The 12,170-nt window shown below is 46.3% G+C and overlaps 1 protein-coding gene across 3 annotated transcripts in view; it reads right to left on the minus strand.

Moving 5' to 3' along the window:
• LOC137545433 (piwi-like protein 1) overlaps positions 1-12,170 on the minus strand; it is a 105,762-nt gene that overhangs the window by 78,331 nt on the left and 15,261 nt on the right. For all 3 annotated transcript variants that reach the window (XM_068266646.1, XM_068266648.1, XM_068266647.1), the window contains exons 2-4: positions 8,064-8,126; positions 4,804-5,557; positions 2,078-2,197 (exon numbers count right to left, since the gene is read on the minus strand). In XM_068266646.1, coding sequence (XP_068122747.1) covers positions 2,078-2,197; positions 4,804-5,557; positions 8,064-8,117 — 928 coding nt within the window. In that variant the 5' untranslated portion in view covers positions 8,118-8,126. The remainder of the gene's footprint in view (positions 1-2,077; positions 2,198-4,803; positions 5,558-8,063; positions 8,127-12,170) is intronic.

The following is a 12,170-nucleotide window of genomic DNA, read 5'->3' on the forward strand; positions in this document are numbered from 1 at the left end:
TTATAGAGAGGCTGAAGGATATTTCCTGTTCCTGGGAGGAGCCAAGTCTCAATGTGTACCTGTCCTGGAGTGTTATTGGAAAAATTATCATAGGTTTGAAGGAGTGTTTATTTATCTTTGTATGTGTCAGAGTGGTGCAACTAAATATTTTTAATTAAAAAAATGTTTGGTTTGGGTCCGCTTTAAAGGGACACTTAAGCCAGGAAAAAAAAAAAAAAAAAAAAAAGTTTTACTCACCTGGGGCTTCTACCAGCCCCCTGCAGCAGTCCTGTGCCCTCGCAGCCACTCACTAATCCTCTAGTCCCCTGCTGCCAGCCAGTTTTGTTTTTGCCGACAGGCCCGTCAGGACTGGCCACGCGTAGCTTTTTCCGCATTCCCGACTGCAATAGCGCTAATTGCAGTCGGGAATGCGGAAAAAGCTACGCGTGGCCAGTCCTGACAGGCCTGTCGGCAAAAACGAAACTAGCTGGCAGCGGGGGACCAGAGGATTAGTGAGTGGCTGCGAGGGCACAGGACTGCTGCAGGGGGCTGGTAGAAGCCCCAGGTGAGTAAAACGTTTTTTTTATTTCTGGCTTAAGGTTCACTTTAAGTAGCTAGAGGTGCCCCAAAGTATTAGGTAGCTAGAGGTTCCACCAGTTGAAGGCGGTTAATTTGCATATATTCAGCAGTGATGCATTGTGGGAAACATCTTGGAGCTCACTCCAACCTGAATTATCTCAAATACTTTCTGTTTTAAAGAAGAACTGTAGTGAGAGGTATATAGAGGCTGTCATATTTCCATTTAAGCAATACCAGTTGCCTGGCTATTCGGGTAATCATTTGTCTCTAATTCTTTTAGCCATAGCCCCTAAACAAGCATGCAGCAGATCAGATGCTTCTGACAAATTTGACAGATATGACAAGATTAGCTGCATGCTTGTTTCTGGTGTGATTCAGATACTTCTTCAGCCAAATAGACCAGCAGGGCTGCCAGGCAACTGGTATTGCATAAAGGGAAATAAATATGGCAGCCTCCATATCCCTCACTACAGTTCTCCTTTAAGAAAGCAAACTTGTTTTCCATGCATTTTAGTAAGGGGGCTTTTAGGACCATTGTAGTCCCTTACACACTCCAATGAGTTCTGGGTCACCATGAGCTTGCTGGTTAGTCTGTACCTCTCGGTGTTACAAGCCCTACTCCATAGAGCCAAATTAATCCATGCCATGCACTGATGAGGATCAAACAATCCGAAACAGTCTGTATGCATGTTGGATTATTGGCTCTGTACTAACTACAAGCTGACATCATTGCATTTCAGTGGTTCTGGAGGTGTGTTTAGCTTCTAAGGGTAACAATGGTTAATTTGCATATATTCAGCAGTGATGCATTGTGGGAGACATCTCGGAGCTCACTCCAACCTGAATGATCACAAATACTTTGTTTTAAGAAAGCAAACTTTTGTTTTCCAGTTGAAGGGAGATCTCATCAGTGGAATGCTGAGAGTCAGGTGAGTAGCTGCTTGTTTAAACTCGACTTGGGCCTCTGCACAGGGAAAGGAGAGAGGGAGGCACTCAGGGATGGGAGTGAGTCACCTTTCCATCATCAGGCGCCCATAGGCACATGCCTACAGTGCCTCATGGTGAATCCGGCCCTGTGTATCGTACTTGATTGTGCACTCTACCCAGAATATGTGAACTTGTATTATTGGGACTACCACTCCAGTGTATGATCTGGCATTGTATTGCTACCTGTATTGTGTTGTGTATCTTATTGCTTATCACCTGTATTGTATCTATTGCCTATTACCTGTATCATGCTATCGGTCACCCCTGTTATCTGTAATCCTGTGTATTGTACACTGCTGCATAATATATGTTGGCACTGTATAAATCCAATAAATAATAATTATATCTACTCAGGAGCCTAAAGTTGCCCTGGTGTGTAGCGTTTTTTTAAAATAGATGGCTACATAACTATGCAGTGGATGTTGTGGATGGAAGTCCCAGCATGCACCTGGCTCTGCAGTACATCACTGATCGTCTGTATCCCAGCAGCCAGGGCTCTTGTAGAGTAGAGTAAATCCTTACCAGCACTTACCCTGTTTGGACTTTTCAACATGCTTAATTGTGAGTCGCGTATGCACTCCTTGGTCGTGGAAATCCCGCCTCCGTCCTCCCCGTTCTCCGAGCGAGAGTTCCCTAAATCCGGCAGAAACCTCTAAACCGGAGGTGGGGGAAAAAAAAAAAAAAAGTAAGTCAACTTACGGACTTAAAGGGAATTTTCAGTTGCATGTGACATGGTGATAGTCGTATTTGTACAATAGCAATCACACAATTACATAGGCTGTGGTGCTTTTCTTTCTTTGCATGAAAGAGTTAATATTCAACTAAGTGACCGTTTTTCTCCAGTCGGGAGCCAGTCGGACTAAAGCATCCCTCACTGACAAGGAATAACAGACATAAAAGCCTTTGTTGGCAGAGAATTGTGCTGTGCTGGGAGCAGCAGATAGATAAAAAGGTCAACAGTTTATACATTTTAGCACTCAGAGACAGACTGCTTCATTAAAGAGAGTCTGAAGCGAGAATAAATCTCGCTTCAGACCTCATGTATAGCAGGGGCACGTGTGCCCCTGCTAAACCGCCGCTATCCCGCGGCTTTACGAGGGTCCCTGTCCCCCTAAATCCCCTCCGTAATGCAGGGAAGCGCTTCCTGGTTGGGGCAGGGCTAACCGCCGCAGCCCTGCCCCACACGCGTCTGTCAGCGCGTATCTCCGCCTCCCCCCCGCCCCTCTCAGTCTTCCTTCACTGAGAGGGGCGGGGGAGAGGCGGCGATGCGCGGCTGATAGACGCGAATGGAGGCAGGGACCCCTGTTTAGCGGCGCATATGCGGCGGTTTAGCAGGGGCACACGTGTCCCTGCTAACTATGAGCTCTGAAGCGAGATTTATTCTCGCTTCAGAGTCTCTTTAAGCAGCGATTAAAAAGAAAACCAAAAAAACCCTACTTTTTAAACATTACAAACGGCTTACTAAATTACAACTATAACCATCATCGTTGTCCAGTTTCAAAGTAAGGCATTCAAGAGCCCTCCATCCAGAACTGGAGCTCGCTGCAGAGAGCAGTGGAAGCTTCCTCATCTCTGGTCGTTGCAAAAACGAAGAATCTCTCTGCCTGTGTCTTCATTCCGCCCCACTCCTTTTCTGTTGAGGCGACTCAGCTGCTGCCAGGGTAATGTGTCTATGCAGCAGAGGGAGGGGGGTGGAATAAAGACACAGGCAGAGAGCTTCAGCTGGCGATTCTTAAATTTGCTGAAGATCAGCGATAAGCGAGCTTCTACTGCTCCCTGCAGTGAAAATAAAATCGGTTTCATACACTGAATACTTGGGAATGCTTTCAAATGATTTTTCTATAATTAAAAAAAATAGTAAGTGAAATTTTAGTTTTGGGAGTATAATCACACTTTAACCTTCCTGGCGTAAGCCGCGCAGGAGGTTTTCTCAGGCCCTGCTGGGCCGATTTGAGTAATTTTTTTTTTTGCTTTTTTTGCACTTTGCTAGCTGCGTCAGCACTTCGATCGCCACCGCCCCGCGCTCGATCGCCGCTATCCGCGTCTCAACACAGCCCCCCCCCCCCTAGACCCCTGCGCTGCCTGGCCTATCAGCGCCAGGCAGCGGCAAGGGGTGGATCGGGACTCCCTTAGACGTCACGACGTCCATGACGTCGGTGACGTCATCCCGCCCCGTCGCCATGGCTTCTTTGAACGGGATTTCCTGATCGCCTATCGCCTGAGGCGATCGGCGGGGCTGGGGGGATGCCGCTGAGCCCTAGGCTCGCTACAGGATTTAAAAAAAAAAAAAAAAAAAAAATCAAAAAACGGCTGCGCTGCCCCCTGGCGGTTTTTAATATACCGCCAGGAGGGTTAAAGAGAATCTGTACTCTAAAATTCTTACCATAAAAAAAAACATACCATTCTATTATGTTTTCCTGGGCCCCTCTGTGCTGTTTCTGCCACTCCCTGCTGCAATCCTGGCTTGTAATTGCCAGTTTTAGGCAGTGTTTAGAAACAAGACATAGCATGTGATAGGCTGAGAGTAGCTCAGTCTGACTCACGCAGAGCCTGCAGAGGGCCTGAAGAGGGTGTGTATAGCTTCTATCCTATCACAAGCAGAACAGCACATTCCAGCCTGAGTGCCTGAGCCCAACAAAGCCGTCAGAGGAAAGATGATTAGATTATATAACAGAGATAATACAGCCACTGTGCAACTAGGAAAGGCTGCAGTAAGACAGACCACATTAGAAAAGGTATAGGAACTTATAGGATAGAAGAAATAAGGCTGAAAATTTTGTTACAGAGTCTAAGGGCTCAAACCCACTAACAGCCTTTACTAGGCATTAGTGATTTGAAAAAGCTCTTGCTAAGGCAATGCTATCGGGGATTTTTATAAAATCACATCGCTCAAGTGGGATCACACTCATTTTCAAATCACAAAGCGCTCAGAAATGCGCTCCTAGTGTGTTCCAGGCCTAAATCAAGAAAAAAAACTCAAGAGTAAAACAGCAGCTGAAAATATTCTACATATTCTAAAACCGTTCCAAAACCTTGTCCTCAAGTACCACCAACAGTGCATCTTTTTCAGGAAAGCACAGACATACCGAGGTGGGGTAATTAGGGAATCAGCATGATTAGCTACCTCTGGATTTCCACAAAACATGTCCCATTGCTGGGACTCGAGGTCAGGGTTGGGGAACACTGCTCTACATCAAGATTCTCTTCCATTCTTTGAGCTATTTGAAAAGGCTTGTTCTCCGAGGAAGAGGTGCTTACCTTCAGCTTCTGGCTGTTGAGCTCCTGGAGGTCCTCTCCTCCTGACGACAAGCTCTGGTTGGGGCAAAACCGGCTGTGCTGGAGGTGCTGCAGCAGCTCCAACCTCAATTGGTTCTGCAGTGGCCACTGAAGGTGGTGGAGCTCGGGGTTGCTGCTGAGGTTGAGGTGCCCGTGCCATAGATGCAGGTGCTGGGGGTCTAGGCTGATCTGGCCGTGGGCCACGTGGCCATTGTGGAGATGCCGGACCTCGTGGCTGTGGCTCCGGTTGTGGGGCTCTGGGTTGCTGTTCAGGCTGCTGGGGTCGTGGCCCTCGTGGTTGTGCAGGCTGCTGGGGGCGGGGCCATGAAGGTTGAGGGCCTCTCGGTTGTTCAGGCTGCTGGGGCCGTGGCCATGAAGGTTGAGGGCCTCGTGGTTGTTCAGGCTGCTGGGGCCGTGGCCATGAAGGTTGAGGGCCTCGTGGTTGCTCAGGCTGCTGGGGCCGTGGCCATGAAGGTTGAGGGCCCCGTGGTTGTTCAGGCTGCTGGGGCCGTGGCCATGAAGGTTGAGGGCCTCTTGGTTCAGGCTGCTGGGGCTGCGGCCATGCAGGTTGAGGGCCTCTTGGTTCAGGCTGCTGGGGTCGTGGCCATGCAGGTTGGGGACCACGTGCTTGCTGTCCAGGCTGTTGGGCTCGTGGCCAAGCAGGTTGGGGACCTGGAGGCTGCTGTGCTGGCTGTGGAGCTTGTGGCTGCTGTTCAGGGGGTGGACCTCGTGGCTGCTGTTTAACAAATCAAGCAACGTGAACAATGTTTACTTAAAATTATTTCAATATCCTTTTAACATCTTCAAACAAGCCCTCAAAACGCACCTCTTCAAGATCGCCCGTTTTAGAGCTCAGACATGGTTGATCGGCAAAAACCATGGTGTCGCTCTGCACATGCTAAAATCCCAAAACGACCATCTCAGCCAAGGTTTTTCTAGCATGTGCACAAGGTTAAGGCCGGTTTTACACTGAAATTCTGAGTGTGTGGTGCAGTACATGGTAATCCCCATCTGGCAGCAGGCCAAGCAGGAAGTGACAGTCGGCAAGCTCCTCCTGTGCCTTCTCTCTATTACTGCTGGGCACCTGTACCCCGTGACTCTGACATGTACGTTACATGACCACATACATGCTGTCAGGTCACAGGGTGCTGGCACAGCAGTGGCGATTGTGAGTAGACAGAGGAGGAACCCACCAGTGGATAGGTGAGTGTTCTCCTGAAACACTTACCACAGGTCTGTGGGGAGCACATAGCACGAGTGGAGACTGGCCAGAGGTCCGTCCGTCATCCCAAAATCAAATGCTGCTACTGCCACGCACAAAAATGCCCCCTTTTAAGAGAGATCATTGCAGCCTGCATGATTAATGGTTTGGATTGTTTTTGGCCTGAAAATGATCAAAAGTATGACCGGGAGGCCACCTTGTGTCATCGATCTCTAGCAGATTCTATCATAATGATAATGAACCAATGGGGAGCCCTGGAAGGAGATTTAAAGGTAGCAGGAAAAAAGGGCACCGGCTGAGGATGGACGAAAAGGACGCCGCCAAAGACTTTAATGCAATTATCGTTAATATGGTGAAAAAAGCAGAAAAAAGGGCGCCACAATAAATATCGTTAACATTAGAACATTCGTTTTTGAAGTATGTTATCGTTTTAGAAGCTTGCAATGTTATAGTTTGTCATATTTAGTTTATATGCACATATTTTACATTATCAAAGATATTGTTACTATGTGCAAAAGGGTGTTTCTGCAGAGGGAGTGGTTAGGGTTAGGCACCACCCGGGTGGCAGTTCGTTTTAGGCAACACCAGGGAGTATGGTTAGGGTTAGGCACCGCCGGGGGGGGTTAGGCACCACCAGGGTGGTTAGGGTTAGGCACCACCGGGGAGGAGGTTAGGGTTAGGCACCACCGGGGAGGAGGTTAGGGTTAGGCGCCACCGTGGGAGTGGTTAGTTTTAGGCACCACCAGGGGAGGGATCTGTGTGAGGGTAGGGTTGGGTTAATCTGTATTGTTGAATTACGTAACGATATTTATCTTTAATATCTTTTCGTTATTTCTCGTCTGTTTTTACAATGGTATTTATCGTTAAAGCTTGTTTATCAGATTTCGCTAATAACCGGCGCCATTTCCTTTTAAGTCGGGCGTTCTTTTTTCATGCACGCAATTTAAAGATACTTTGCTTTCAGATAGATCAGTATAGTTCCGTCCTATGCAGATGCTCCACGGCCGGCTCACGCTGCCTATTCGCATCCACCCATGCTGGCACCTAGTGCACCCATGGGTGCCAGCATAGGTGGAGGTGACAGGTGTGAGGGAGCAGGGAGGACAGCAGGAGCCGGCGGTGCAGGGCTAGGGATGGGTATCTCAGCAATACTTAGTATAGCTGAGAACTGAAGCAGGGAGAGGTCAGGTGGTGGCAGCCGGCAGAGATCTTCAAAGTCGCAAGATAAGAGGATGTTGGCTTGGGACCATTTTTGAGGCTAGTGGTGTGGGAACTTTTTTTTAAAGGTAAGTAAGTATTTACTGTTAAATAAGAAGATTATTGGACATTTTTCATGGTTGTGTTTTTATTTTATTTAACCTTTTGTGAGAATGCAGTAGTTGAGGGTGAAGACTTCCACCCTAAAGGAAGAAGCACAGAGACAACAGGAGCCCAGATGGTGCAGTACGTCACAAAGGTTGTGGGTGTCTGAGAACAAAGGAAAAATACTCACAAAGGAGGGTTGCACAGGGGCAACCGACCGCTATGAACAGGTGGAGATGCACAACCCCGACTCCACTCGGGTTACCAGGGGACCTGGAGATGGTCACTTTCTTGCAAAGAACACATATACTTTGATAACCTATGTGGTGGCACAAACCACTAGGGGTCAGGTGTAGAATAGATGACACTCCTCTCAGAATGAGGTAAGATGCAGGATAAAGGTGAAGAGGCACCCAAGGAGGATAAAATACATTAAATGCAAATAAAAATAAGAAAAAAAAATTAGGTGGCTTACCTCAAAGACAAATTCATATAAGAATGAAATTTTTATAATACTAAAGCACAGGCAACGAGTTTCGTGGGGACTCGCCCACTTCCTCAGGCCAAATAAGCACTCAATACTGATAGCCGCATACAGGGTGCCTCAGGCCAGGGGCCAGTGTGCTGTAACTTAGCAGTGCTTGTTGGAGAGGTTTACCCATCTGAGGTTATAGGACGCCAGCTCATAGCACAATACACAAAGACGTATGATACAGACCTGTTCTTGGCCACGTCCTCGGCCACGCCCCTTTCCTTTGCCTTTTCCAGACATCTCTCAGCCCTGAAAGAGAAGAAGTGAAGGATTCAAACAAGCAAGTTATGTATTCCAGACCAGTTATTAAAGTAAACCTTAAAGCGGAAAATAAACTGAGAGAATATTCAATAAAAACATGTTTTCCTACTTTTTATAACCCATACAGTTATCAGATTTGCTTTTTTGCACAAGTATCATTATTCATTTAGAAATGTCAAGTTCCCAAAGTACATTTTTTCTCTGAGAGCTGACATTGAATTTTATTGATAACTGCCTAAGGGCTAGTTCACACTTGATTTAAAAACGTATCCGTAGCTACGTTTTTTGTCCCGGACGAAAAACGTAGCCACGGATACCAATGTTAAAAATAGGAACAGTACACACTCAAGTTAAAAACGTATCCGCGTGCGATCCGCGGAATACGTTTTTAAACCCGGAACGCTGAGTCCGGACTTGCAGCATTTTTCACGGACCCGTATACACGTACGGGTAGTGAAAATCAATGGGGAAACGGGCCTCCCTCTTCACTGACATTTTGGGACACTGGAAACGGATCAGTTTCCAGTGTCCCATGGTGAAGGAGGGGGCCGCCATGCTGGAGGGGGTAGCAGCCAGGACGGGGGGCTGCGGGCAAAGCGGCGGCCAGGGGGGGTCACATCCCCCCCCCTTGCTCACCTGGGTGCCCCCCGTCCCCGCTCCCCCTCCAGCTCGCATAGAATGTAATAATTTGTACCTAAGGAAGTTCGGCGAGCTGGGCACTTCCGCCCACACCGCTCGCCGTCACTTCCTGCGATGCCGCCCACTGAAATACAGAGGGCGACATTGCAGGAAGTGACGGCGAGCGGTGTGGGCGGAAGTGCCCGGCTCGCCGAACTTCATTAGGTACAAATTATTACATTATATGCGAGCTGGAGGGGGAGCGGGGACGGGGGGCACCCAGGTGAGCAAGGGGGGGGGGGATGTGACCCCCCTGGCCGCCGCTTTGCCCGCAGCCCCCCGTCCTGGCTGCTACCCCCTCTAGCAAAAAAAAAAAAAAAACACGCAAGCGGATCCAAAACGTGTGCTGCAAAAAAGGCAGCACAGATCCGTTTGCGTTCCGGGTTTTGAAAATCGGAGCCCGGACCGCGGATGCGTCCCGCACCCGGAGCTAGTGTGGCCCTAGCCTTACTGGTGTATTCATATTGTAATGTAAACAGAAATGCTTTCTGAGTATCCGGCTGTGTTCTGGAGTGTGAATTGCCAGAGAATGTTTACATTCCTCACTTGATACAATTAAGTAAACAAGATAATGTTATCTCCAGTTTGGATGAGTCCAGCTTTCCCTGCAGGGAGCTTGTAAGTCCTGTGTTTAACTAGCTGAATGCTGTTCTAGTAAAAAAACAATGGTGGTAGTATATAATATGCTGTAAATAATATTTTAGAGCAAAGAGGAAATGCTGGGTTTCATACCACTTTAAGCAAAAATAATGGTATGTGCAGTACAGCTAAGAAATAGAACATTAGTAGCAAAGAAATGGGTCTCATTGTTTTCCAGTACAGGAAGAGTTAAAAAAAAACTTCCGTTATCTATGCACAAGAGCTTCTCTGAGATCTTAGACCAAACTTGGGTCAAATACAGTGCTGTTATCTAAAGCACTTAAACAGCCAAGAAACAGTGAGAGACAGCTTGAGATAATGATTTACTGCAGGAACGTTCAAAAGGTCATTATTTCTGCTTTGTTTTGTAGCTTAAAAGAGAGTGTGACTTCTAAACTGCAATTATCACAAAGTGATGCAATGTTCTAGAAAAAAAAAGCTATATAACTGAAAAGAAGAATATGGGACTTTCTTTGCTACGAATGTCCTATTTGTTTTTCATACAATATCATAAAATATTTTTTGCATCTGGTTTGCTTTAAAGCTCAACATCCACATGTTGTTCATGTCAGAGGTCAGAAACAGATTGTTATAGCAGTCTGTGTCCCTGCTGAAGAGAAGTGCCCTCACTTCATATATACACGATAACAGGGGAGATTACCGCTAAGCAAAGGAGAGGGGGAGTTTCGTGCTGGCTGCGTTTTTTTGCATTTGCGATGCCAATATTTGCATTTCTTTTAGGCTCAGTCTTTTCCCCTACATTACGCTGAATTTAAAGTACAAGCAGTCCCCTCCCCTACTTACAAATGGCTCAAGCTACGGCGATACAAAGTTGTCTTCATGTACACAATATACAATTCTGTTTTTATTACATACTAGCTGGACGCCCGGCGTTGCCCGTGTAGGTATTTGGCTGGTGTTGGCTACGCCCACTTTTCCTAACCCTAACACACAATTACTCAATTACTTAATGACCAAGTTTGTGAGCTTTGCGGTCTTTGACATCAATAATTTGCATTGAAATAAAATAAATCTGATTGATGTGGCTCCACCCCTTTTCTAAATTTGAACCCCAATCACCCAATGGCCAACTGTATCAGGTACAGGTGATTAACAGTGCAAGAGGCTTGTGCCATTAACAGTGCAAGAATGGCAGCAATTAAATATTCCCCATAAAAATCAATAGGTGAATTTTGATTGGCTTTTGTAGGCTCCACCCACTTTTCTGAATATTAATCCCAGTCACCCAGTGACCAACTGTCCAAAGTTTGAGAACCCTACCATTAACAGTGTAAGAATGGCTGCAGTTTACATTTTCACAATGAAATTTGTACTTTTCTTCACCCACTGATTTCCTGACATTGTTCGGGTATGTATTTGGCTGGTGTTGGCACCGCCTACTATTTCTAACCCTAACACACAATTACTCAATGACCAAGTTTGTGAGCTTTGCAGTCTTTGGCATCAATAATTTGCATTGAGATTAAACACATCAGATTGGCTGTTTGTGGCTCCACCCCCTTTTATAAATTTAAACCCCAGTCACCCAATGATCAGCTGTACCAGGTTTGAGACTTGTGCCATTAACAGTGCAAGAATGGCAGCAATGAAACATTCCCCTGAAAAATCAATAGGTGATTTTTGATTGGCTTTTGTAGGCTCCACCCACTTTTCCTGATTATTAATCCCAGTCACCCAGTAACCAACTCTGCAAAGTTTGAGAACCCTACCATTAGTGTAAGAATGGCTGCGGTTTACATTTTCCCAGTAAAATTTTGTATTTGTTTCCGCCCACTTATGAACCCGCGTTGCCCAATTATGTATTTGGCTGGTGTTGGCTGTGCCCACTTTTCTAACTCTAACACCCAATTAATAAATTACTCAATTACCAAGTTTGTGAGTTTTGCAGTGTTTGGCATCAATAATTTGCATTGGAACGAAACAAATCTAATTGGCTGTTTGTGGCTCCACCCCTTTCTGAAATTGAACCCCAGTCACCCAATGATCAACTGTACCAGGTTTGAGGCTTGTGCCATTAACAGTCCAAGAATGGCAGCAATGTAAATATTACCCTTGAAAATCAATAGGTGAATTTTGATTGGCTTTTGTAGGCTCCACCCACTTTCCTGAATATTAATCCCAGTCACCCAACAACCAACTGTGCAAAGTTTGAGAACCCATTAACAGTGCAATAATGACTGCAGTTTACATTTTCCAGTGAAATGTGTATTTGTCTCCGCCCCCTTTTTGGTTATGGGAATAAAAAGTGTCCTATACTTTATTCCAGGTAATGTACTATGCGTGTGCCAAATTTCATTCAAATCCATTCAGCCATTTTTGCGTGATCGAGTAACAAACATCCAAACATCCGAACACTCCCATTTATTATATTAGTAGGATTTTAGTTGTTACAGGGTATAGTGTTGCATAAACTGTTATAAGTAGAGATTGCCCAAACCTCCGACTTTTGATTCGCGAACCGGGTTTGCCAACTTCCGCAAAAAGTTTGGTTTGCGCGAACTTCCGCGAACCGTAATAGACTTCAATGGGGAGGTGAACTTTGAAAACTAGAAACACTTATGCTGGCCACAAAAGTGATGGAAAAGCAAAGTTAGTACCTGCTAACGATGTTTTGAACAATCCTTCAGGGCAAGGTGAGACATCGCCCCTCCCAGACGCGGGAACAGACAGCACTTCCCCTATAAAACATTGTAA

The sequence above is a fragment of the Hyperolius riggenbachi genome, chromosome 2 (genome assembly GCF_040937935.1).
Source record: "Hyperolius riggenbachi isolate aHypRig1 chromosome 2, aHypRig1.pri, whole genome shotgun sequence".
NCBI classification, from domain to species: domain Eukaryota; kingdom Metazoa; phylum Chordata; class Amphibia; order Anura; family Hyperoliidae; genus Hyperolius; species Hyperolius riggenbachi.